General features: G+C 49.3%; 2 protein-coding genes across 3 annotated transcripts; one reads left to right on the top strand and one right to left on the bottom strand.

Moving 5' to 3' along the window:
* Positions 1-45: 45 nt before the first annotated feature.
* On the bottom strand, positions 46-19,027 carry RNF115 (ring finger protein 115). The gene is made up of 9 exons (XM_075192427.1): positions 18,889-19,027; positions 9,502-9,560; positions 9,057-9,114; positions 6,063-6,271; positions 5,791-5,862; positions 4,666-4,738; positions 3,824-3,917; positions 1,639-1,754; positions 46-1,461 (listed from the first exon to the last, which is right to left on the bottom strand). Exons 1-9 carry the CDS (start codon positions 18,964-18,966, stop codon positions 1,330-1,332), a joined length of 891 nt encoding a protein of 296 aa, XP_075048528.1. The 5' UTR covers positions 18,967-19,027; the 3' UTR covers positions 46-1,329.
* Positions 19,028-19,103: 76 nt separating this feature from the next.
* Positions 19,104-24,792, top strand: POLR3C (RNA polymerase III subunit C). 2 transcript variants are annotated; one of them, XM_075192426.1, is made up of 15 exons: positions 19,104-19,325; positions 20,460-20,619; positions 20,718-20,973; positions 21,051-21,242; positions 21,753-21,835; positions 22,055-22,159; positions 22,319-22,411; positions 22,611-22,691; positions 22,804-22,855; positions 22,938-22,998; positions 23,114-23,264; positions 23,411-23,512; positions 23,854-23,903; positions 24,116-24,265; positions 24,518-24,792. In XM_075192426.1, the coding sequence occupies exons 2-15, from the start codon at positions 20,473-20,475 to the stop codon at positions 24,597-24,599; spliced, it is 1,605 nt and encodes a 534-aa protein (XP_075048527.1). In that variant the 5' UTR covers positions 19,104-19,325; positions 20,460-20,472; the 3' UTR covers positions 24,600-24,792. The 2 variants fall into 2 exon arrangements, with proteins under 2 accessions (XP_075048527.1, XP_075048526.1); XM_075192425.1 differs by having other exon boundaries at positions 19,104-19,389.
* Positions 24,793-24,999: the final 207 nt, after the last annotated feature.

Here is a 24,999-nt window from a genome sequence, read left to right as displayed (position 1 = left end):
GCCCCTTCTCCTGGATCGGAGGTACACTGCACCGCAAACTCTGGATTGACAGCAATTTTCACATTTTTATTATGTTACCCGGTGATACATTTAAATTTGCAAGGGGGGATTTCTGCTGAATTCAGCATCTTAAGAGCAGTTTCCAGTTTTACCAAAAGAAAAAAACAAAAAACAAAAAGCATAAAAATATATATTTACAGATGTAAATTTTGTTGAAAAATAAATATCCTTTTTAAAATCCTGTCCTGGTCTCCCCCTATTGGATATCCGGTTGTTACAGGTACACACCATATATGATTTAGGGATCGGTAACACCGGTAAGTGCCAAGTGGACCTCTCCGTAGGGGACAGGTTGACGGAGTGACGTCACACACTCATACCCCGCAGGTCACACACGCAGCCACGAAAGACCTCGTTGACACCCATATCATCGGGTAATTGGACACGGCGTGGTATGAACGATCCTCCGGGCTAAGTACACCTCTTTCCTGAAGACAGTTCCCGCAGCTGCCAGAAGGGGGCGGGCAGGGAATACGGTCAACAGGCGGAAAAACAAGAATGAGGTCGGACACTGCGGTTCTGGGTATATGAACAAATTTATCTTAAATTTACAAATATTTTACGGTATACGGATCGGCCAATCTGCTCCTTTTCGAACCATTTCAATATTCCCCCAATGACCAGCCAATGGAAAACTGAAATTGTTGAGAGGAGGAACTAAAATTACACGGAGAAACAAAGAAAGAAAACCAAGGGCCCCAAAATTCATCTCCCCCCCCCCCCCCCTGAGGAGAGCGGTGGGTGGTCGTGAAGGTAGGGTAATCAGAGGGCTCATCGTCCAGTCATTAGGTCCTGTTTTAAGCGATATGAAGCCCATTTTTTTGTCTGAACCGCCCTCCAAATACTAGAGCAGGTTATGAACAGGTCATGTGAGCTGAGCAACCAATAGCAAACAGAGCTGCTCTCTTTTTGGTCTCTGATTGGATGACGGAGAAGGTCCCAGACTCCTCCTGATCCGGGGTTATACTGGAACCCAGTCATCATCGAGGCAGAATCACAGAAAGGTGGAAAGACCAAATTCCACTTTTCAGGGGCTAAAAGGATGACAGGTCGTCGCTGGAGAAAACTAAGGTACGTCTCTTTTCTGGATGTTATAGAGCCGAGCAACGAGCGGTTGTGTTGGGTCCCTTCATTTCGTGGAAGCCGAGTGGGTGGTTGGTGGTCACTGCTAGGGTTCTTCGTCGGACCCCCCCCCCCCTCCCCCGACTCTTTCAGACTGCCTGTCCTCATACAATGTACAAGCTTGTAGGAATGGCTGGCCTGGGGCCTTTAGAAGGTCCATCGGTCATGCACTTGGCTGTCGCTGCTGAAGCTGTTGCTAGCAGAGGCCTCGGAGCTGGGAGCTTGTCGCGTCGAGTCTTCGCCATTTAAACTCTTTCGGCAAACTGGGCATGTATCATGCTGCGGAGAGAGAGTGGATGAGACGGACGGGTAAACACGCGGCTGATACAGGGCATGCAAGGACAGGGGTCTCACTCAGTCTGGAAAGTAAGAACTGGGAATACTGCCCCTAGTGGAGAGAGAAACCCTACACAAAGCCACCTACACCAACCACGAGGAGGCAGAAAGGGATCTCACCATTTCAAGCCAAGGCACAATACAGTCTCCGTGGAAGAAGTGATTGCAGGGAAGCTGTCTGACCTGTTCCGATACAGCATAGTCCTCTTTACACACCGGGCACTCCAGACCCATATCTGCAAGAGAAGAGTCATCATTAGCCGAGGAAAAGGTCAGAGGGCCGGGGAGGAGCCTCACTAGCTGAGGAAAGGGTCAGAGGGCCGGGGAGGAGCCTCACTAGGCGAGAAGAGGGTCAGAGGGCCGGGGAGGAGCCTCACTAGCCGAGAAGAGTGTCAGAGGGCCGGGGAGGAGCCTCACTAGCCGAGAAGAGTGTCAGAGGGCCGGGGAGGAGCCTCACTAGCTGAGAAGAGGGTCAGAGGGCCGGGGAGGAGCCTCACTAGCCGAGAAGAGGGTCAGAGGGCCGGGGAGGAGCCTCACTAGCCGAGAAGAGGGTCAGAGGGCCGGGGAGGAGCCTCACTAGCCGAGAAGAGGGTCAGAGGGCCGGGGAGGAGCCTCACTAGCCGAGAAGAGGGTCTGAGGGCGGGGGAGGAGCCTCACTAGGCGAGAAGAGGGTCAGAGGGCCGGGGAGGAGCCTCACTAGCCGAGAAGAGGGTCAGAGGGCGGGGGAGGAGCCTCACTAGCCGAGAAGAGGGTCAGAGGGCGGGGGAGGAGCCTCACTAGCCGAGAAGAGGGTCTGAGGGCCGGGCAGGAGCCTCACTAGGCGAGAAGAGGATCAGAGGGCCGGGGAGGAGCCTCACTAGGCGAGAAGAGGGTCAGAGGGCCGGGGAGGAGCCTCACTAGCCGAGAAGAGGGTCAGAGGGCCGGGCAGGAGCCTCACTAGCCGAGAAGAGGGTCAGAGGGCCGGGCAGGAGCCTCACTAGCCGAGAAGAGGGTCTGAGGGCCGGGCAGGAGCCTCACTAGGCGAGAAGAGGATCAGAGGGCCGGGGAGGAGCCTCACTAGGCGAGAAGAGGGTCAGAGGGCCGGGGAGGAGCCTCACTAGCCGAGAAGAGGGTCAGAGGGCCGGGGAGGAGCCTCACTAGCCGAGAAGAGGGTCAGAGGGCCGGGGAGGAGCCTCACTAGCCGAGAAGAGGGTCAGAGGGCCGGGGAGGAGCCTCACTAGGCGAGAAGAGGGTCAGAGGGCCGGGGAGGAGCCTCACTAGCCGAGAAGAGGGTCAGAGGGCCGGGGAGGAGCCTCACTAGGCGAGAAGAGGGTCAGAGGGCCGGGGAGGAGCCTCACTAGGCGAGAAGAGGGTCAGAGGGCCGGGGAGGAGCCTCACTAGCCGAGAAGAGGGTCAGAGGGCCGGGGAGGAGCCCCATTAACCGAGGAAAGGGTCAGAGGGCCGGGGAGGAGCCTCACTAGCCGAGGAAAGGGTCAGAGGGCCGGGGAGGAGCCTCACTAGCCGAGGAAAGGGTCAGAGGGCCGGGGAGGAGCCCCATTAACCGAGGAAAGGGTCAGAGGGCCGGGGAGGAGCCTCACTAGCCGAGGAAAGGGTCAGAGGGCCGGGGAGGAGCCCCATTAACCGAGGAAAGGGTCAGAGGGCCGGGGAGGAGCCCCATTAACCGAGGAAAGGGTCAGAGGGCCGGGGAGGAGCCCCATTAACCGAGGAAAGGGTCAGAGGGCCGGGGAGGAGCCCCATTAACCGAGGAAAGGGTCAGAGGGCCGGGGAGGAGCCCCATTAACCGAGGAAAGGGTCAGAGGGCCGGGGAGGAGCCCCATTAACCGAGGAAAGGGTCAGAGGGCCAGGGAGGAGCCCCATTAACCGAGGAAAGGGTCAGAGGGCCGGGGAGGAGCCCCATTAACCGAGGAAAGGGTCAGAGGGCCGGGGAGGAGCCCCATTAACCGAGGAAAGGGTCAGAGGGCCGGGGAGGAGCCCCATTAACCGAGGAAAGGGTCAGAGGGCCGGGGAGGAGCCCCATTAACCGAGGAAAGGGTCAGAGGGCCGGGGAGGAGCCCCATTAACCGAGGAAAGGGTCAGAGGGCAGGGGAGGAGCTTTGTTTTACTGTAATTTTATTGATATAGCAGCAAATAGACAATACATTATTTGGGGTGTGTTGTGGTTTTAATTGCATAACCAGTCAGACGTCTTGGACTTATAACATACAGAGAAGGCTATAAATCTGTCAGTGTCGGGAGGAGTCGTAGCCCCTCCATCATGGAGACATGTGACTATACTGCCCCCACCTGGTGGACTCCCAGCACTCACCCACTTGCTCCTGAGTTACTGTGACTGTCGGGAGGGATGAAATCTTCTCTTTGTCCGCCGGAGGGGGTCCAGTGTTTTCCAGTTGACCCAAAAGCTGTTGGGAGAGACCAGACTTACTCACGAGTGACAGTCAGAAGGCGATCAACAAAGGGACACGTTACCCTGTCCTGCTAACAACTGGACTAAATCCCCCCTACACCCTAAATAGTACTGCTTTACTGGGGGTGTATTTAGCAGGGCCCTGTCCCTCTGTGACGCAGCAACGCTAAGGCTTTCCATTAGCGCCAGGTGTCCCTGCTTTATTTGAATACTGGGACTCTGCGAACAGTGGGCAAGTTTTAAAGTGACAAACACCCTAAAAGCTTCACTATACGGACAACACCTCTCTCCTCTACATACAAGATCCGGTTGGTGACTTGGTTTAGTCATCCAGGTTAATCTCCGGCTACATTTCCCCAAAATATAGATTTCTACCCCGGCATCCACTACATACACAGCAGCTTAAATATTCATGTATCTGCTCTGCAAACACTTCACAGACACCAGGATCCGATACAATAATGTCAGTCAACACCTTACAGTGCATGTAACATTCATGTAGTTGGTTCTGACAAGTTCATTGCCAGGTCCAGTCTGAATCCAGGTAGATATATTATTTCTCAGCGATGAGGTGAATGATTCCCCCTATTGTCACTTTATTTCTACCATATCGTGTGTGACTATAGGATCCTAATGACACAGGTCCCATAATAGACGTCCTCCTTCCCAGTGACTATAGAATCTACACCACGTTCATATACAGGGCACACAGATCGCACAGGTAGAGACCCCCCCCCCATTACCTGTGTGACTATGGAGTCCAGCCCGCTCTGTCCCCAGGCGTAGTCCCCGGGATTTGAGTGCAGCATTCCACTCCTTGAAGCAAAACCAAAATGTTATTGTAACCCTACACACCGAGGGGTCACTAACGTCCGAAATACATGGAACTCCGGCAAAAGGTGGGGGCAAAACAACAGACGCCAACTGTGCACCACAACAATGCCATTCCTCTACCATACAGCGTCTTCAAAGAATGGTGTGCCCGACGCGTTTCTGAATAAACCTTGACTTCATCGCTCCCTCGCAAAAGGTGAAATCTAGCGACCTCTCTCAACCTCCACTATAGAATAGTTCTGTGTGACAGCGAAACAGGAGCAATACTGAAATGCAGCGGTATGAATTACAGAGCCTTACCGCCACCCGATAAAATCAGCCGCAAGGTAGCATGCGGCACTGGGACGATATTTGGAACACAGTGTGTCCTGTTCTAAAGAGCTTGCAATCTATATTGTTGTTGCGTGTTACGCCTGGACAGAAGGACACCCGGCAGACACGGGGTCTTGTCATTTCATTACTGTAACAGAATCTCCTCTGTGTAACCGGCACCTGTGCACGGCCTCTGTGGCTCTCCCCATACACCAGCTGTGAGCCGCTCCGAGGGGGTATCAATGTCCTCTGACACGGCCGAGTAACTCCCAGATAATTATATACACAATTCAGTGACCCGATACCGTCTAACTCATCCGCCAAAGCCTGACTTTCCAGGGACCGCATTATACATAGCATTTGTTGGGAAAATATGTCTGGTGGAGGCGTTGGCTACAGCAACCAATGAGATTCTAGCTATCATTCTGCAGAATGTACTAGATAAATGATAGCTAGATCGTGATTGGCTGCTATGGGCAACACCTTCACTTTTCCTTTTTTAGAAATTCTTATAAATCTACCAGTCTGTTAGGTGGAGGTAAATACTATAAAGACCACGCCCCGACGGACAGTAGATTTTCGCTTTTAAAAAGGGATGGCAGCTATTCACTGTAGGTTATGTACAGAGATGCAAAGTATAACGACTCCATACAAATAAAATGTAAATCATTTATCTATTTACACACACAGGACAACCACACTCAGAGTCGCACAGCACTTACCAGGAGAACGGATGAGGTGAGCCAGGCAACGGGGGATTTGCGAGGACCCCAGCAAAGATCTGCTGGATGATGCTGTGAACATGAAGGAATCTGGGTCATTACAGATGACAACGGATTAAGACGAACTAGCAACAGAGACCTAACATGGAGGAGGCGCTCTGAGACTTACTAATAACATAACCAATCAGATGCCAGCGTTGTCAATCTAGGACAGGATAGACTAATAAAAGGAAACCCCTCCGGGTGGTAATTGGCATTTGTGCAGAACATACCCTTCAATGGCGGGTGACCGATCAGGCCGTGAGCTGACACGGGACCGGTATCTCGTCATCGGCTGCCTGGGAGGCCGGCGGGTCACCCTGATGTCCGGGTGCCCTTGGTGACGCCGCTCTCCATCTCGGGTATCTTGGTCCAAGGAGTTACTGCTCATAAAATGTCGGAAATCAGGGAAGAACATTGTGTGGTCTAAATGGTCCCAAAGCTGAAGGGGAAACACACAAAGACATTGTAATATAGAAAAACAGAAGGCCAAATTCGCATGCAGAGTGTAAGATCTAAATAGGAGGGTGGACAGGTGACATAAACATAGATTATCTCCCAGCAGACCACTCTCTTACAGTGGGGGCCAATATCATTAAAGAAATTAAACTACCCCGTCATTTGCATCATGCAGGAGAGACTGAAGCAGAAGGTGTTGTTCGTGCCTGAAGAGGGTGTCACGTGATTGGATGGAGGTGATCACATGAAGCAAATCCAATAATGTGTCGTCCTCTTGCACCAAGAACATCCTCTGCTTCGCAACGGTTTATTCAGCCAGGGCACTCCAACCCCTTTAAAAAACAGTGCTCCTGACAGATTGCCGACGGGGCCATATAAAATCATTATGGGAAGAGTGTTTCCTCAAGCACTACAAAGGGGGAAGGGGGATGAGCAGGTAGGTAGATACCGGCCAACTTTCTATTTTATTAGAGTTAGTGGTGACCACTTCAGCATTGAGTCCTCCTGAAACCCATGCCCTGCTGAGCACGCCAAATGTCGTATTGCACGGAGTGTGTCAGAAGCCTTTATTATATAGAGTCTTCAAAACAGTGCTATTAGGGGTAGTACAGAAGCTGCATGTGGTCCTAGCAGGGAACACATCATACTATCAAGGTGTAGAAAGGGCTCTTTCCAGGAGTAGTAATGATGTAGAATATCCAATCAGAAAAGATGGTAATAGCTAACTGAAAAAGCTCATTATTATTATTATTATTATTATTTATTTATAAGGCGCCACAAGGTTTCCGTAGCGCCGAACACAGTACAAACAATGGACAGTACAGGGAATAACAGTACAGAACAATAAACAACTAGTACCAAAACTTCAGAGGCTCCAGGCAAAGCAGATGTAATGGAGTAGGAGCAGAAGAGAAGGTAGAGAGACAGGAGGGAGAAGGGCCCTGCTCATAAGAGCTTACATCCTAAAGGGAGGGGAAACAGACAGCCGGCACAAAGGGAGTCAGAGGAGGGGAGCAAGCGTGCACCCCAACAGAGGAGGAGCAAGGGGATGGGAGCGAGCATGGAGAGAGGGTTAGGTGGAAGGCTGGTAGGCTTTAAGGAAGAGATGGGTTTTGAGTGCCCGTTTGAAGGAGCACAAGTTAGGGGACAAACGGATGGAGCGTGGGAGGTCATTCCAGTGTAAGGGGGGCAGCTCGGGAGAAGTCTTGAATTCTAGAGTGGGATGAGGTGATCAGAGTGGACGAGAGGCGACGGTTATTGGCCGAACGCAGGGACCAGGCGGGAGTGTGGATGGAGAGAAGGTTGGAGATATAGGGGGCAGTAGACTGGGAGAGGGCCTTGTAGGTGAGGGTAAGAAGTTTGAAAAGGATACGGTAGGGGAAGGGGAGCCAGTGAAGGGCAAGGCAGAGAGGTGAGGCAGAGGAGGAGCGGCGAGAAAGGAAGATGAGCCTCGCAGCTGCATTGAGCGTAGAACGGAGGGGGGCGAGGCGAGAGCGGGGGAGGCCGGTGAGAAGGTTGCAGTAGTCCAGCCTGGAGATAAGAGCATGGATAATGGTTTTGGTTGCTTCATGAGAAAGGAAGGGCCGGATGCGGGCGATATTGCGAAGTTGGAAGCGACAGGATTGGGCAAGGGATAGGATAGAAGAAATAAGATTTGATTACCCAATTTTTGGCCAAACATTGCACCACGCGGCACAGCAAAACCGTATCCAGCTGGTGTGTGAGGTCATTGGCTAAACGGGAAGCACAGAGCGGACAGACGCCCCCGTACGATCCAATCGATCGGGGCAATCTGTCTGCTACGTGTGCGTCCTGAGATGGTGTCAGAAGTGGGAGCTACGACGAAGCTGCAGGTTTGCAGCATAGTCTGTAATATTAATGCTGGATATACACAAAGATCCACTTGCTGAAGGCAGCATAATACAGCACATGTAACCTAATAATGAAGCTTGCTGTATTGATCATCGCTGCTCTCTAATACGCACGGACAGTTCCCACATAAAGACGGCTGAGATTCTACAGCGACAGCCGCGCGTGGTCCTACCAGGAATGAAAGCCACGCAAGCCTCAAACACACCTTTCCGTTGCTTTAACTAGATCTATCACTAGAAAAGGAAAATATGCAGAAAACCAGCTTGCACCTGTCAGATTTCAGCCCTCCTCTAACAGCTATGCAGCTCGTTTTATTGATTGACAGCTCCCAACGCATGCTGGGAAAAGACAGGAGCAAAGGTCGACACGGAATGCAATCTGAAGAACGAAACTTGCTGACCTATTAAGTATGTTACGCAAAACATAGCTGCTTAATTTCTGCATGGTAACGCAGAATTAAGACAAGCCATTCTGAGCGTGTGTTGGTTGAGTTAGCACAGTCTCCCTGGAAATCCCATCATCCCCGGAGGTAATGAGAATCCGCTCTCTCGTCAGCGGAGCTGATAATCTCCTGCGCTGTTAGATTAAAGCAGGCTCTGGTTAAACATTTTCGCTGCGTTTAAATCATGTTGGGAACCAAACAGTTGACAGCAGAGCAAAGTATTAGACACAGATTATCTCTCCCTCGCAGGAAATGCACTAATGAGAATAACCGCAGCGGGAGACGGAGAGATCACGGACTCTAGAGCCAATTTATTACAAAACCCAGATTAACACGTAGAAACAAGCAACATGACCAAGCACATAAATCCCATATACAGAACAGACCTTTATCCCTAGTTATAGAGGGAAACGGTGAACAGACAGCCCACCGGTAGAGAGGGGACAGCACTTACCTCTGCAAAATGTGTTGAGCCATTGTCGTCTAACGTGTTTCCCCCAGAATCTAAAAAGCTGAGACACAAACAAGGAAGAGATTTCTGTCAATAATCTCCTCCCAGGACAAAGATCACACAGCTGACTTTTTTCCACTGCTCTTATCATGAACTTTACAGGACTGAGCGATAAGCCACATTGTCTGACACGGCATTACAGATTATACAGCCGACAGTTCCCCACGCGGGAGACAGGGGGCAGTAGTGGTATGCAGACACACTTCTGGCACAACCTGCTATATCGGCTCACGATTGGCCGATAAGCATATGTGCTAACCCAGGCCGTGACTTTTATAATCGCGGCCCCGTGACATCACAGGCTGGTTATGATGTCAAGACATTGATTAGAAAACTAGATTTTTATCATTACAAATTACTCTCGGTATTGATAAAATCTGCACTTTACCTGGAGTCTTCCGTCACCTCTTCAATAAATTCAGAATCACATCTTGGGCAAATAAACTCCTGTAATGACAAAGGAATTCTGTAAGAGGAGGGGGAGGGGGGAGTAACAGGTACAGACCGGCAACGACTCAATCCTTTCTTTAGGGGGTCACCTAAAAAACCAGCATTGTTTATTTACTGTTTTTATAGAGCACTTACATATTACGCAGCGATGTACAGAGAATATTTAATCACTCACTGTGACAGTGAAGGAACCAGTGATCAGGTCAGAAGAAACAAGAATAACATTTCAGTGTACAAGACAGTGCTTTTTATACTGATTTGGACACAGGCTATTTTTAGAATCAGGATGCAGTGTGTTTACACAAACATGGATTTATGTGCATTGCAAAGCCAACAATATTTACACTTATCTATGAAATTCTAGAGATGCTGTGATGTCCCTGCATCTGGTTTTCAGATGCAGAGAATCTAGGAGCCAGTCTTAATTAAAAGTTTCTGCCTTCAATGTTGGACCTTCACACATCAAAAGATCTAATTAGCATGGGGCCCCTCTCCAGACAGTCCAGAATACACATTCCCAAAGAAAGGTACAAACCCCAAACAAGCTATTTCCCCACATCACAATACACAAAAGACCTCCATCCACAAAAGTTTATTGTATCAGATATATACCTTAAAAAATAATGCATCTCCTCTAACAAGACTCAACAAGAAACAAATTTCTTCCCCTGTTCTCAGAAATTAAAGATTTCCCTTACCAAAATATACACAATATCAAAAATAAGTGCATGTGCAATTATATAAATAAGCGCCCTGCGCTATTTCCTTTAAATAAATTTATACCAGAAGCTATTTATCAGTGATCCAGTCAAGCTCACGTCATTCCCTGCACCAGTGGAGCTTACCATCTATAGTCCCAACCACATGGATACACAGGGATTAATTGGACAATTAACCTACCAGTGTGAGAACTAACTAGAGTGACCAAAGAAAACCACACCGAGGGGTCCCTGGTTGGAATCAAACCCAGCCCCAGTGAGGGAGCAATGCTAACCACTTTGCCACCCTAATGTCAATATAGGGGGGGAAAACACGGGACATGGGAACAACCTGAGCCCTTGTCAGCTCGTTAGAAAGCCTGCCTTCCTCATCTCTAGTACAGTGTAATCACGTTACCAGAGCTGCGACTCGCTGACGGCTTACACGATATGTGATCCAAGATAACCTACCAGAGAGACATGCAATACTGCGGCCATTGGGCCAGTCACCTTCCAACCCCACCGATAAGCTGCTATATAGCCAGAGGTGATCCAAATAATCAGACACGAGACTAATTACAGATTAAACAACAGAGGAACCTGAACTAGGTGCTGTAACCGGGGAACGGGCGACGAGCGAGGACCCAAGACGCAGATCCTGCGCAGAGCGGACAGGCCAGGAGATATTTAGAGAGGTGTCGGTAGAAAAGTCTTTTATATTGGATTATGTAAAGCGCAGACAACCAATTTAGAGATTAGCAGAGCGAAGCTGCAGCAGTAGGAGAACACTTTGTAAGGAAAATTAGTCAACCGCTGCATTCAAATTAGATTTTAGGAGTGAAAGTCCTGTACGGAGGGGGAAAACCAGTAAGCAGGAAATTGTTATAGTCAATGCGGGATATTATGAGTACATGAATTCAAGTTTATGGGGTGTCTTGTGTTTTTTTTTTTATCGCACAAGAATAAGAGTAAGAAGCACATGGTTGAATAACGATGCAAAGACACCATTAGACAGGGACAGATTGCAGATGTCTGAGGTAAATAGAGGAGGGGGGATATGCATTGCAGTTGCTGGGTAACCGGCTATCTCTGTATGCAGCAGCTGCCTGCCGTCTACCCCCCCCCCCCATGAGATATGACACCTCACACGCTCATCTGTCATCTTATTAAACGTACAGAGGAGCCCAGGACGGATTAATCAGAATCAGCCGAGCAAGACGATTGGCCACCAGCAGCCCGTTCTCTCCTTCCCCATCTAACACCTTATCAAGTGCATGCAAATAGCAGGAGCGTAAGAGCCAGACAGAGCCTAACTAAGCCAGCGTTTTAATTGCATTTTTTTTTTTTTTTTTTTAAAAAAGACGAAAATAGGTTTCTTGCATTCAAATAATCAATGAAATAGCTTCACTTCTATAACCGCTGCAAATTATTTACACCACTGCCAAATTCATAGTCCTAGATGATTAGGAGTAACGAACCGGGAAAAAACGCCATTAGAAACGGTTTCTGTAAAAAAAAAAAATCTCACAAGACGTCAAGCGGCGTTTTGAGAATAAGGGTGCTGCTCGTAGCGACCAGTCAGATCCTAGCTATCGTTTATCTAGGACAGTCTAGGAAATGAGCGCGCAAATCGGATTGGTATATATATTATAAGGTTTAGCAACCCTAGGTCTCCATTACGTAATTTTTGAGGTAAAAGTGAGGCCTTAAAGCTAGCAAATTTAGCGGTAATGGCTTTTATCGCATGGACTTAACTCAAATTCATTAGGCTATTAAAATTTTACCTCAGAAAGTACATTTGCGCTCCGATCTTACAATTAAAAAGTGGGATCTTTCTCCGTGACAGGTTAGCAAAAGCTTATGGTATTTTCCTTGTTTTTAATTTCTTTTATTTGTGCATTTTTATTACGAATCGAGGGCGTTTTACAACACGTGCTGCCTGGATCCCGTAAGAGATGGCGACATTCCTATTACTCTCCAATAAGCGCTCCGCTAGCTCTCCACACTGTGCGATGCTGCCAAAGATTCCCCCCCCGCTGGGATCCCGGCCAGGCTATCTGAATTTTATCAATGGCAGTCGGCTGAGCGTCCTACAAAAACCAGGAACGTATTAAACCATATCAGACGGCCGCAGCGGGCAGCCTGACCCGCCAGACGCCCGATAATTCGCAGCCTGCGTACAGATTAGACCCACGGCCACGGAAATATAAATATAGCGGAGGAGAAGGCTCGTCTCTGGAGAGATATGGTGTAAGAAGCAGCGATGTATTTTTAGCCTGTCAGCCTCACCCAGGGAAAACCCTCCACAGACTCTGTTTCAGCCAGAAACCTTGTTTGGTTTATTAAAAAAAAAAAACGGCACTGCGTCAAAGGACGAAAATAGTCCGAGGAGCAGAAGGAAGGATTTTATATGTATACAACCTAGTCGTGACTGACAATATCACGCCATCCAACTGATATTTTATACGCTTTATAACGCAGCGCGAGGTACCGAGTGATGTCACCCCTGTGTGCACACGAACGGAACCACTTTATCCGGGCAACCCCTGTACAGAAACATTCAGCCCAATCTTAATGGTTTATTGTACTTTCTTAACCCCACTACTATTTTAGTTTTTCCCATAATAAAGCCTCCTTCCAATAGAGACTAGTTCTAGGAGATCATCGGGATCTCAAATGTTTAAAAAGCCAATTCTCCAGGCGTTTAAGCTGCTGTGACATCGCCCCCGTGTATAAATCAACCAATCCCACACAGAGCATTTCTACACAGAAAGTCTGCAAAGCTCTCAGTCACTCCCTGCCTGCTCCGGTACAAGACCTCACTTTAAAACACAGTTATCCGTGGAACAGTTTTCACAAAAGGAAAAGCTTATCTCTGACAACCAGAGGACGATACATCGACCTGAAACGTTTTCAGCACCGGTGCCAGAACCTACCATCCCCACGCATTATAATCGATGACATCAGAAGTCACCGTGTGTATTATAAAGCTATGACATCACCCTGCGTTTAACAGACAGCAGAGGACATGTTAGCAGCCAGCACGGAGGGGGGGGAGGGGGGGGAATTGAGCGTCAGTACGGGGGGGGGCTGTCACCTGCAGACTAAACAGAGTACGTACTGGTCCGGATTTCTGCTAAGTCACCTTGAAAATGAGCCAAGTGCTGAGTATCTGTGTGGAGGAGGGAGACCGGCGTACACAGGAGAAGCAACCAAGGGCAACGGCTGACGTCGTCTCTATCCTTCGCAGTACGAACAGGTCAGACCTGCTGGAGAACCACTACGCAACCATCATCATCATCATTTATTTATATAGCGCCAACATATTCTGTAGCGCTTTACAATTATATATACAGTGAAATACACCTAACCACCGCTGCCGGGAGGCCGAGCCCGGCTTCCACTGCGCCTCCTTGCTGAAATCATCACATAGGTCGACAAAACTTTATATAATACGATATGAAAAGCTACGTAAGGAGAGATACAGAGAAGCTCGGTACTATGGCGGCATAAGATGAACGCAAATACACAGAGAATAAGACCGTTTATCAGTGCGGTTCCAGCCCACAGAGATTCGTTTTGTTTCTGGGGGAAAAAAAAAACTTGGCACCTAAGCTTGCAATCTAACAGGAGGTACACAAATAAAGGACAGCGGAGTTGCCTTGCATCCGCCATATAAACGGTTCCTCTAGCTAAAATTGTGCTTTTACCCCTTAAATAGCAGTAAATTACACTAACCCGGACTTCTTACGCCCGTTGTATAACTAATATACCAGCAATACCTTGAAGGCAAGATGGGGGAGGAGTTTCCCCTACGCACAGGAAACTTCCTGTCAGTAATTCTATGGACAGGATCCGCAGCATTAGAGCCAAAGATAACTGATAACAGAGGACAATAGGGGATCTGCTGCAAATTACTGAGAGCATAGGTTCTGATTCACCATTTGTATAAAAAGATGCGATATCTAAACAGGTAAAGGAGGTGAAAGAAAGTCTGTATAGCAACTTATTACCCAACGGGGCAGAATAGTGAAGGGGAAAGAAAGTCAGGAACTTGTGATGCAAGAGACTTTCGCAGAAATATGGCAGTGTGTAGCGACCAAAGTCAATGATTACACAGAGTAAAGAGAACTCTGGTTAAAAAAAAGGGTTTACAGTGTGCGTGTAACCAATGCATTAAGGTGCCATAATACAATGATCCTCGGTGCACTTCCTGAGGTCCAAAAACCATGTGTAACTATATGTATATATGAGTGAATTTAAAGGAAAAAGATAAAATAAACTATGATCATTGCTTTGGGAACATTATTGTAGCTATATATTACTTATTTTAACCAGATCATTTCTTTAGCCCTTAGGGGATACTACAAATATAAAAATTATTACAGCAACCCCGTGTTTACACTAAATGGCGTACCAGCTGACAAAGTAAATTTTATTCTTCATTGTCTTTGCTCTGAGCTAATCTGAGTGTTTTTGGAACCAGGGGAGTCCTGGCGATCATGGAGACCTGGAGATCAAGCTGAACAGAACTCCCTTTCCTTTCCTTGAAAGTCAAAATAGCCGTTTACGCCGAAAAATCAAGAAAAAAAAGTTGGTCACAGACTGCTGCCTTATTTCTGTGAAAGTCCGTCACACATCCAACGTCAGACTACAGAGAGGGATTAGCAGCTGTAATGGCGGTCATTAGAAAGAGGGCTCCCCCATCAGATCATATCCACAGACGAGCCCATAAATCGCACCCCAAAAAAACAGAAACCACAAAACTATTTTTTTTTTACCCAATGACACCTGGTTAAACTGGAGCGTATATTGAGTTTAGCTCCCCCTTACAGGCTGGCTGTATTACACACGGATAATATGACACACAATATTCCCTCTGTCCTGTGTAATAACACCCCCCCTCAAATAAATGCTGCAGGGGGAGAACTGTGTCCTCCTTGTCTTTCTATGGTGCTTATTCCGAAGTGAAAGTTTATTCCTAAAGGCCGACTTGGATCCAGTCCAGCTGCCGTTAGCAGCAATGCCCGATACCACGCACTGTGCCCGTTATCTGATTGCCTGTGGCACTTATGGATAAAGCAAGGGCACTCTCTCTCTCCTCTCACTATATACAGCACTGTCAGAGACATCAACATGGCTGCTCCCAGCAAGTAAAAATGGAGACGCTGGGACAGATTTAAATCAGTACATTTTAATGTCATTTTAAACAGTTGCCTCTTATATAGTGTTTTTCCACGGGACCTCAACTATACACCCTTTTTTATCATCGTATAAAGTCCGCCTATAGGGCTACCATGAAGTACAGTTGCCATTGTTTCCCTTCTACCCGATCCTGTCGTCATCTCCTCCTACCGCCGAGTGCTGATCCCGCTGGCGATACTATAGACCAGACTTGTGGCTCTCCGGGTGTTGTGAAACTACAATCCCCAGCATGCTTTTGCCAGTGGAAAGGCAGATACCAGCTGCCAGGGCGTGCTGGGACTTGTAGTTTCACAACACCTGTTGAGCCGCAGGCTGGCCAGGCCTGCTATAGATTGAGGTTGTGGTGTAATAATAACCATATCTATCTTTAGGGGGCAGGGGGTAAGGGGTAAGAGCGTGGGAGAAGAAAGAGCTGGCAGACAGAACCACCGAAAGTTTTGGACTTTGTACGCTGAACACATCACTATAGAGAATGTGCCCACTTTAACCCTCGGATTGCCACTTCCTATTCATTCTACAGGAGCCCCCACCCAAACTTGTGCCTGTGTGAACATTTCTCCGAGCGTCTGGCACTGAAAGGGTTACAGCGACACAAAACAAAACCCTCCATTACTTTTCTAAACCGCGCTGGCTTTTCGCACCGTATTCCTCTCCGGAGAAAAAGAGGGTCACCCCCAACGCCGAGAGGGGTCTACTGAGAAAGCGACAGCGCGCCCAATCTCCGCAACGAGGCAGCACAAGCTCAGTTGACGAAAGTGCGATCGCCTGGTTCCTGTCACGTTCCCTATAACTCACACCAACGGCCTCCGGGGAGGAGAAAGTGAAAGGGACTCTGCCAAACCTCCACCGCGGCTGGGGAAGTAGCTTTCAGATTAGCGAGTCTGTCTCTCTCGCTCGCTCTCTGGAGTTATTTTAAGTGGCTGCCAACGCTCCGGCTGCAGATCAGAGATGGATTTACACCCCCCCCCCCTCCTCGCGCCACCAACACTTCAGGGCGTTCAAACGGCCCTATCAAAAAAGCGCAATTTAAAATACAGAGAGCTGCTCGTCCCTCTATCTGCTGCCAGCTCGCTGTGCAGCTGTGTTTTCACTGTAGAGACAAATGACCGCTCTGGAGTGGGCACAGCGGCAGGGGGGGGGGGAAGGGGGTACACAATGACAAGCATGGGTTTTAGGAACAATCTGGCAACGACACTGAATCTATAGCAACGTCCAGTGGTGTCTGCATATAAGAGTATTAATATGGGCAGCATGGTGGCTCAGTGGTTAGCACTTCTGCCTCACAGCACTGGGGTCATGAGTTAGATTCCCGACCATGGCCTTATCTGTGTGGAGTTTGTATGTTCTCTCCGTGTTTGCGTGGGTTTCCTCCGGGTGCTCCGGTTTCCTCCCACACTCCAAAACCATACTGGTAGGTTAATTGGCTGCTATCAAAATTGACCCAAGTCTGTGTGTCTGTCTGTGTCTGTGTGTGTGTGTTAGGGAATTTAGACTGTAAGCCCCAATGGGGCAGGGACTGATGTGAGCGAGTTCTCTGTACAGCGCTGCGGAATCAGTGGCGCTATATAAATAAATGGTGATGATGATTATGAATCCTACCTATCCATGGTATAGGGTCCTATACCAGCACACTAAAGCAGCTCTCTGATTAGGGATAGACCCTTTCCATTTCCGAAATGCAACCCCAGCACCAATAGTTGGGAGACAGCCGTCAGCGCTTAAGCGGATCGAGCAGCGGGAACGCGGAGCGCAGTAAAGGCGGCTCCTCGGAGATCTGCCCGCGGCCGCTGCCCAATCAGGATACACGAATACCGAATGTTTCTGACACTTCCCAGCGAGCGGCTGAGGCTCAATGAGATGGGATTTCCCCCAAGGTGGAAACTCCACAATAATCTTTTCGGTACATTTACTGGTGACACTTCTGGGAAAAGGTGAATTATCTATATTACAGGCAGCTTCCTGGTATCTGTCTTCCCAGAAACATCCCCCATACATCATAACAGGAGACAGAACATCAGTGTTTCTGCTGCTATTTTGGGAACGGGGCACAGAAAGCCCAACAAGTGAGGTCCGAGGGGACCCTTTAATACATACAGGACATTCAATGCAATGCTGGAAGCCCCCCCTCACTCTCTAGAGCAGACATAGGCAACCCACGGCTCATATACCGATGTGGAACTACAAGTCCCAGCAGGCAACGCCCGCAAGCTGGGATTTGTAGTTCCTGGGCAGCCGACGGGTTTCCTGTATTACAAACCATCAGTACAGTCAGTGATACGTTATAAGGAGACAACCAGCAACGTGTGTCCTCAGTGCTGATCGCCCGGGTCCGCCCGGACGGGGTCACCTGGGTGTTACTGTCCTGGTACCTGGACCGGTGACCAGGACACAGCTCTGTCAGGTAACCAGCAGGAGGTGGTGAGACGGTCACTGTGGGGACATCACACACAGCAGCCACTGACAGCTGAGGGAAGTCATAGGGACAACTATACAACATCCCATCCCGGAGACAGAAGCAGCAGACAGCTCCATGCCAGGGGCCACAGAGCACAGATTTATCTAGGGGTCATCTTTCATGCCAGGGGCCACAACACAGATCTTACTAGGGGTCAGCTTCCATGCCAGGGGCCACAACACAGATCATACTAGGGGGTCAGCTTCCATGCCAGGGGCCACAACACAGATCATTCTTGGGGTAGGGGGGCAGCCATTATGCCAGGGGCCACAACACAGATCATTCTAGGGGTCAGCTTCCATGCCAGGGGCCACAACACAGATCATAATTGGGGTAGGGGGGGTAAGACATTATGTCAGGGGCCACAGTGAAGATCATTCTGAGTAAAGGGATAACTTCAATGCCAGGGGCCACAGCATAGGTCATTCTGGGGATTTAACAGCTTCTATGCCAGGGGCCACAGCATAGATCATTGTTGGGGTAGGGGGGACGCCATTATGCCAGGGGCCACATACAAGATCATTCTGGGAGGGGGGGGAGCTTCCATGCCAGGGGCCACAACACAGATCATACTAGGGGGTCAGCTTCCATGCCAGGGGCCACAACACAGATCATTCTAGGGTTCAGCTTCCATGCCAGGGGCCACAACACAGATCATACTGGGGGTCAGCTTCCATGCCAGGGGCCACATCACACATCTGTGGGGTGGAGGGTAAGGTTAACATCTTCAATACTAGGGGCCACAGCTCCCATCATGCTGGGGGTGGGGCAGCTTCCATACCAGGGGCCACAACTTCCATACCAGGGGCCACAGCTCCCATCATACTGGAGGGATACCCCAAAAGAGATGGCAGCCAGCAGGACGTCACCTCTCCCTGGGGGCCCCTGTTACCATCACTCCTCCCCCCCGGGGCCCCTATAACTGTCACCTCCCGGGGACCCATGGCGGGTACACACAGCCACTCACCGGCAGCTTGGGGCTGACCTCCCCCTTACAGTGGTGACAGAAGAAGCGATGCTGGGGCACAGCCGCCGCCTCCGCCATCTTCCCTCTGTCCTCCGCTCCCCGCGTCACGTCAGTCCTCCCAGCACCAGCGATGCCGGCGGCAGAGGAGCCTCGCCCACCGGAGACGCTCTATCCCCGCAGAAACCAGCGAGTGCGGAACTCCTCCCCCCTCGGTCCTCCGTAACCAACGATACTGCGGCCAGAGCGCCCCTCCCCCACAGCCCGTCTATCCCGGCCGCCTCAATAAACTTTATTAACATCGCCGGCGGACAGACACATATGTCGCTGCCGGACACAGGACGGGCAGTGATTGTGGTGCGATCTGTTAACGATTTGGTAATGATCTGGTAATGATCTGTCAGGTGGAGAGAGCAGCTGGACGTCAGTGCTACGTGATGGTATTATATAGCAGGGACTGAGTGCTGAGGGAGCTGTGGGGCTACAGGAGTAATAAGGGCAGAGGTAGGCATGTTGTTATGATGACCCCTGACTCTCCAGTGTGGTGGAACCACAAGTCCCAGCAGAGCCCTGGCAGCCAGAATAGCCTGTGGCTCCCTACTATGGGTGGAACTACAACTCCCAGCATGCCCTGCCAGCTATCAGCTAGTTATCTACTAGCAAAGCATGCTGGGGCTTGTAGTTTCACAACACCTGGAGTGTCACAGGTGATAGACTGTATAGGTGCATGCTCCAAATCACTCACTGAAGTCTGTGACTGTGCTGGGGGCTTGGGACCCTTCCAAAAAGGGTAAGGGTCCCATTAATCCCTATCCCTCAGGAGCCAAATGGCCCCATAGAGGGTAAAATAGAGATCTTCGGTTCCTCATTCGCTGAATCTAGGGAGAGCCCCTTTATATCCCTGACCTCTGGACCCAAAAAGCCCCTTAGGAAGCAAGGGTCTAAAGGACCACCTCCGCCGCAAGGCTCGGGCGGTCCCCTTTTTCCCAAAGGTTGGCCGAAACTTCACCCCGGGGGTCTGTTTCTTCAGCTCCCCCCCCCCCCTTCCCTAAGAGGGGAGCCTCAGATGACTTAGGGAGAGAGAGTCGCCCATAAGGGTCTATACCCAAACCCCATCAAATGTGCACCACAGCATTAAAAAAAAAACAAAAAAAAAAAAACATAAAAAGCGCTTTGTGATAAGTGCTCTGTGTCCAATAAATAAGTGCCTTTAGGCCCCAATCCTAATTGCCGGTGCGTCAAAAGCCCAGGACCAAGAAATAAAAAGTGCTGAAGGTAGGTTAGAAGTGTCTAGTGCTCGTGTCGTACTCTGTTCACAGTGAGAGTGTTGCAGGTTCCCCATCACCAGTGAATTTTCAGGAACTCCTGGCTCCCTTTAAACTAGGGGCACATCGGGCTCCAAACGCCACCAGCCCTTGGGCCAGGTGACAGCCCATCGCCTATAGGGGGCGCCTTTAAGCTACGTACATGGGAACCTACACCTGATCTTAGCCAAAAGGCAGAGAATCGGTATCTCAGCACACATACACTATATATATATATATATATATATTTATTTATGTCTCTCCCGTTAGATTTGAGGAGGATATGACTCAGGTGGAGGCCCGGCTCAGTTCCCTGCTTCTGCAGGAACACTTTGGGGAGATTGTAGACCGCGTGGGGACATTTCTCATCCGGACCGGCAGTCAGCCGCTGAGAGTAATCGCTAACGACACAGGAACCTCCCTGGACCAGGCAAGTTTAACACCTTCCGCCTATAAATGTACCTTATCTTATCTTGTGACCGGCCAGGCTCGTTGTTACCTTCACGTCATCTCTATTCATTCCTGCAGGTGAAGAAATCCCTGTGCGTCCTCATTCAGCACAACCTGGTGACCTATCAGCTGCACAAGCGCGGCTTCGTGGAGTACACCGCCCAGGGCGACTGCTACTTGCGCATCCTCCGATATCCCCGCTACATCTACACAGCCAAGACCCTGTATGGAGACACGGGGGAGCTGATCGTGGAGGAACTGCTTCTAAATGGGAAGATGACGCTTAGCGTCACGGTGAAGAAAGTGGCCGACAGGCTGACGGAGACCATAGAAGGTGATTGGGGCAATAGTAGGGGGGAGTTTGCGGTATTGTGATCTCGGTCCGTGCTGACGGACAATCTCTTCCTGCAGACGGGAAGAACGTGGAGTACAGCGATGTGTTGGCCACCTTCAGCCAGCTGGCAGACACCCACTTTGTGCAGCGATGCCCGGCCCTCCCCGATTCTGAGGAGACCTCCGGCACAGAGGGGCGACGGCCCCAAGCCCCCACCCTGGTCACCAGCGAGAAGGACATGTTCACGGTCCCCAAACTCACCCTGATCGGTAAGAAAGGCTGATGGCTGGAATTCTGTATAGATGTGTTTTGATGGGTGAGTAAACCTTTGGGACTGTGAGCGCACACTCAACTTCTGTCCCTCTTACTGTTGTCCGGGTGAACACAAACTAGCATTCGGACATCAGAAGTAAACCATGACCTGTCTATGTAATATACTGTTTATTCTAGAAATTTTAGCTGGAGCTCCCTTCCATATCCTTTCATTTTGTGGCTGAACCAATATTCAACCATCAAACCAGTAGAAGTTAATTATGCGACTGAGGCGCTAAATATTGGTTCAGTGCAGAAAATGGCTGCCTCCACTGTGTATAGATGACGGGTCTACTTTAAGGCCCTAATTCGGGGCATTGGGACACTGTACAAAACCACCTCTGTGCACCCATATGAGAGGAACAAGGCCCCACCTTATTTACAGGGAGGGATTTCTGATCGATAAATAATTAAATCTGTCTCGATCACCTTTCTGGCTAATGGCGTCTCTTACGTGGTCTCTACAGGGAGAGGGAAGAGGCGCCGGTCTGAGGATGACGATGAGGGCGCCAGTCACAGCAAGAGACAGAAGAGAGACGCAGGTCCAGAGGTGTGTGCAGGGGAATCGCTAGGCCAGCAGAGGGCCACATGATATATTTCGGAGGTCTGAGCATAGGAGCTGTACATAACGTATATAGTAAAAAAAAAAAAAAAAATGGACGATTATTCATATTCCACCTCCAGAAAATCGGTGCAAAAAGTGATGCACAGAACATGCAGCATATTTATAATTTAAGTTGTTATATCGTTCACCTGTCTCTCTCTTTAGACCAGCCAGGACGATGGGATTTACTGGCAGATCAACACCGAGCGCTTTCACCAACACTTCCGAGACCAGGCTATTATCAGCGCCGTGTCCAATAAAATGGATCAGGTACTAGGTCCCCAAATCCGTGCACGAAAAACACAATCCCCAAAGAGCTAATTAACGAGTCAGAGCTTAGGTTTTTGGGGCAAGCTTTGTGCGTGTGTCGGGAGCGTTGTGCGTTTGTGGCCGGTAGCATACAATTTTTGTCTCTTTGTTCTATCCCAGACCAGCAGCGAGATAGTCCGGACTATGCTGAGAATGAGTGAAATTACCACCTCGTCGGACGAGGCCTACACACAGCCACTCTCCTCTAATGAGGTAATCGTCAGACACTCTCCTTATCTTCAACTCGCCTTCGTTTGCCCAACCGCACTGCCCGACATCTCCTCCTTTCTGCCTATAGATGGAGAGTTTCCCAGAGACAAACTTCCTTACCCCAAATCTGCTGACTATATTCTTCACTAGACACTTAATACACGGAAAATAAAATGTACTTACGTTTTGCCCATTTCTCTAGATCTTCCGATCTTTACCGCCGGGATACAACATTTCCAAGCAAGTTCTAGACCAGTACCTGTCTCTGCTGGCTGACGATCCGGTAATTCCTCCTCCGCTATGTGTGGGAGCTTAGTCTTCTCCGCCATGTAATAGATATTCTATACTTGTCTCGCAAACACGGGCTGCTCACGGTAATCCTCGTCTCGTTTCAGCTGGAGTTTGTTGGACGGTCCGGTGACAGCGGCGGAGGGATGTTTGTCATCAGTATCCTTTTCTTACACTATTATGAATGTTTGGCAGTTGCTTATTTTTTGTTTTCGTTTGTGACTTAACCCCGCTCCTTAAGATCTGCACAAGGCCGTAGCGTCCCTGGCCGTGTCCAACTTGGAATCCATCGTCCAGGAGAGGTAAATGAAATGTGACGCGGTTTCCGGCGCATTCTGCCGCTTCTCGTTGCCATGTTGCTTGTTCCGTCCCGTCTGGCTGTCAAGCCGCAAACTGACCGGCGCCAACTGTCCGCAGGTTCGGCTCTCGCTGTGCCCGGATTTTCCGCCTCCTCCTTCGCAAGCGGCACTTGGAACAGAAACAGGTGGAGGATTTTGCTATGATCCCGGCTAAGGAGGCCAAGGATATGCTGTATAAGATGCTGTCTGTGAATCTGGTCAGCCTGCAGGTCAGTGTCCGGTCTCGGGACCCCCGTTCAAATATTCTGTAGAAATTGTAATAAAAAAAATATTCACTTATGTTCTCAGGTGCCCTAATACTGTGACTAGACCTCTCCTGCCTCTTGCTGATTTATCCGTTCTCTTTCACAAACAGGAAATCCCCAAAACTCCGGATCACGCCCCCTCTAGGACATTCTATCTGTACGCAGTGAACCCCCTCCCCACAGCCCGGATGTTGCTGCAGAGGTGCTATCAGGTACTGCTAGTCATTCTCTTTCCTTAATTTCCCAGCAAGTGAAATTGGGGACTGTTGGGCAACAACTAGGTAGCAATTGGAACTTAGAGCTTAAACAATGTTTGTTCGTTTTTGTTTTTTTATTAATTGGGTGCAGTACCCAATTCCAGCCAGTAGGGCATGGAATTTTCTGTAAATGGTTTTAGATAACTATTCAGTGTAGCCCCATGGGATACAATGCCACCTAGAGGCTTTGTGGGGTTACTGCTCCCCCCTGTTGAATGGCTAGGCCATAGTGTTATCTGGTTGGACAGTAGATGAGCGGCTGTAGAGTGATAATCTTTTGGGTTTATTTTTTACAGACTGTGGCCAATCTGATCGAGAGGAGACAATACGAGACCAAGGAAAACAAGTGAGTTTTGGGGGGTTACAGTTTTCTATATGGGTCACCATCCCCTGCTCCATGTCGTGCCTCCGGTGTTTGTAGGTCCCCCGTTAAGATGATAGCGTGCTTTGTAAGATCTCTGCTCCCCCTGCTGGTGTGAAGCAGAGGCGCAGGAGCTCCGAGCTGACCGCTTTCCTCCTCGTTCCCCCATCCCCCTTCTTTCCCCATGTTCCGTGCAGGCGGCTGCTGGAGAAGTCCCAGCGGATCGAGGCCATCATCGCCTCCATGCAGGCCACGGGAGCGGAGGACACCCAGCTGCAGGAGATCGAGGAGATGATCACCGCCCCGGAGCGGCAGCAGCTCGAGAGTCTGAAGCGCAACGTCAACAAGTGAGTAGAGAGTCGCCCGTTACCCCGCTGCGTTTAATGAACCGCTTAGGCGTGTAGTGTGCATCTACAGTCTGTGATGCAACAGTGCCCCCCTGTGGCCACGTTTTCAGGAAAACTCTTTGGTATTCATAAAGTAATATCTTTTGAAGACAACATCTCAGACCCGTGGGAGTAGTCTCGTTTTATTCAGAAAGGATTCTACAGTTGGTTTCAAACCAAGTAACTTGTTTTATTTTTGCTATATTCACCTAGATTGGACGCCAGTGAGATTCAAGTGGATGAGACCATCTTCATTTTGGAGTCTTATATCAACAGTACAAAGGCCAAGACATGATCTGAAGAAAGACTTGTATACACACACACACACACACACACACACACAGAAATCTCTTCCACATTGGAAAAAAATAAAATTGTTTAAACAACTATAGTATTTTTTATTTTATTTTTTCTGCTAGATGGTTACTGTATTAATGAATATAGCTTATTGTCTGTCAATGTAAAATATAAGGACATTGTAATCCGAATCTTGTATATCTCGTGTTTATTTTCTAGAGCTGCGTGCACTCATCCACTAGGGGGCGCTGTCTTGTCATATTGTATTAAATCATCATCATCATCACCATTTACGTATATAGCGCCACTGATTCCGCAGCGCTGTACAGAGAACTCACTCACATAGTCAGTTTGACCGCTGGCAGAGATCGGGTGTGCTGTAGAGGAGTTAAAGGATG

This window comes from Mixophyes fleayi, chromosome 12 (assembly GCF_038048845.1).
Source record: "Mixophyes fleayi isolate aMixFle1 chromosome 12, aMixFle1.hap1, whole genome shotgun sequence".
NCBI classification, from domain to species: Eukaryota; Metazoa; Chordata; class Amphibia; order Anura; family Limnodynastidae; genus Mixophyes; species Mixophyes fleayi.
The sequence above is the reverse complement of the archived record's forward strand: the minus strand, read 5'-3'. Positions and strand labels throughout refer to the sequence as shown.

Coding starts and splice junctions, on each gene's coding strand:
- RNF115 (XM_075192427.1), bottom strand. CDS start 18,966: ATGGCGGAGGCGGCGGCTGTGCCCCAGCATCGCTTCTTCTGTCACCAC. Junction 6,272..9,056: donor GCTCAACACATTTTGCAGAG/GTAAGTGCTGTC, acceptor TTTCCCCTTCAG/CTTTGGGACCATTTAGACCA. Junction 1,755..3,823: donor AGTAACTCAGGAGCAAGTGG/GTGAGTGCTGGG, acceptor CTTCTCTTGCAG/ATATGGGTCTGGAGTGCCCG.
- POLR3C (XM_075192426.1), top strand. CDS start 20,473: ATGACTCAGGTGGAGGCCCGGCTCAGTTCCCTGCTTCTGCAGGAACAC. Junction 21,836..22,054: donor AGAGAGACGCAGGTCCAGAG/GTGTGTGCAGGG, acceptor CTCTCTCTTTAG/ACCAGCCAGGACGATGGGAT. Junction 22,160..22,318: donor TGTCCAATAAAATGGATCAG/GTACTAGGTCCC, acceptor GTTCTATCCCAG/ACCAGCAGCGAGATAGTCCG.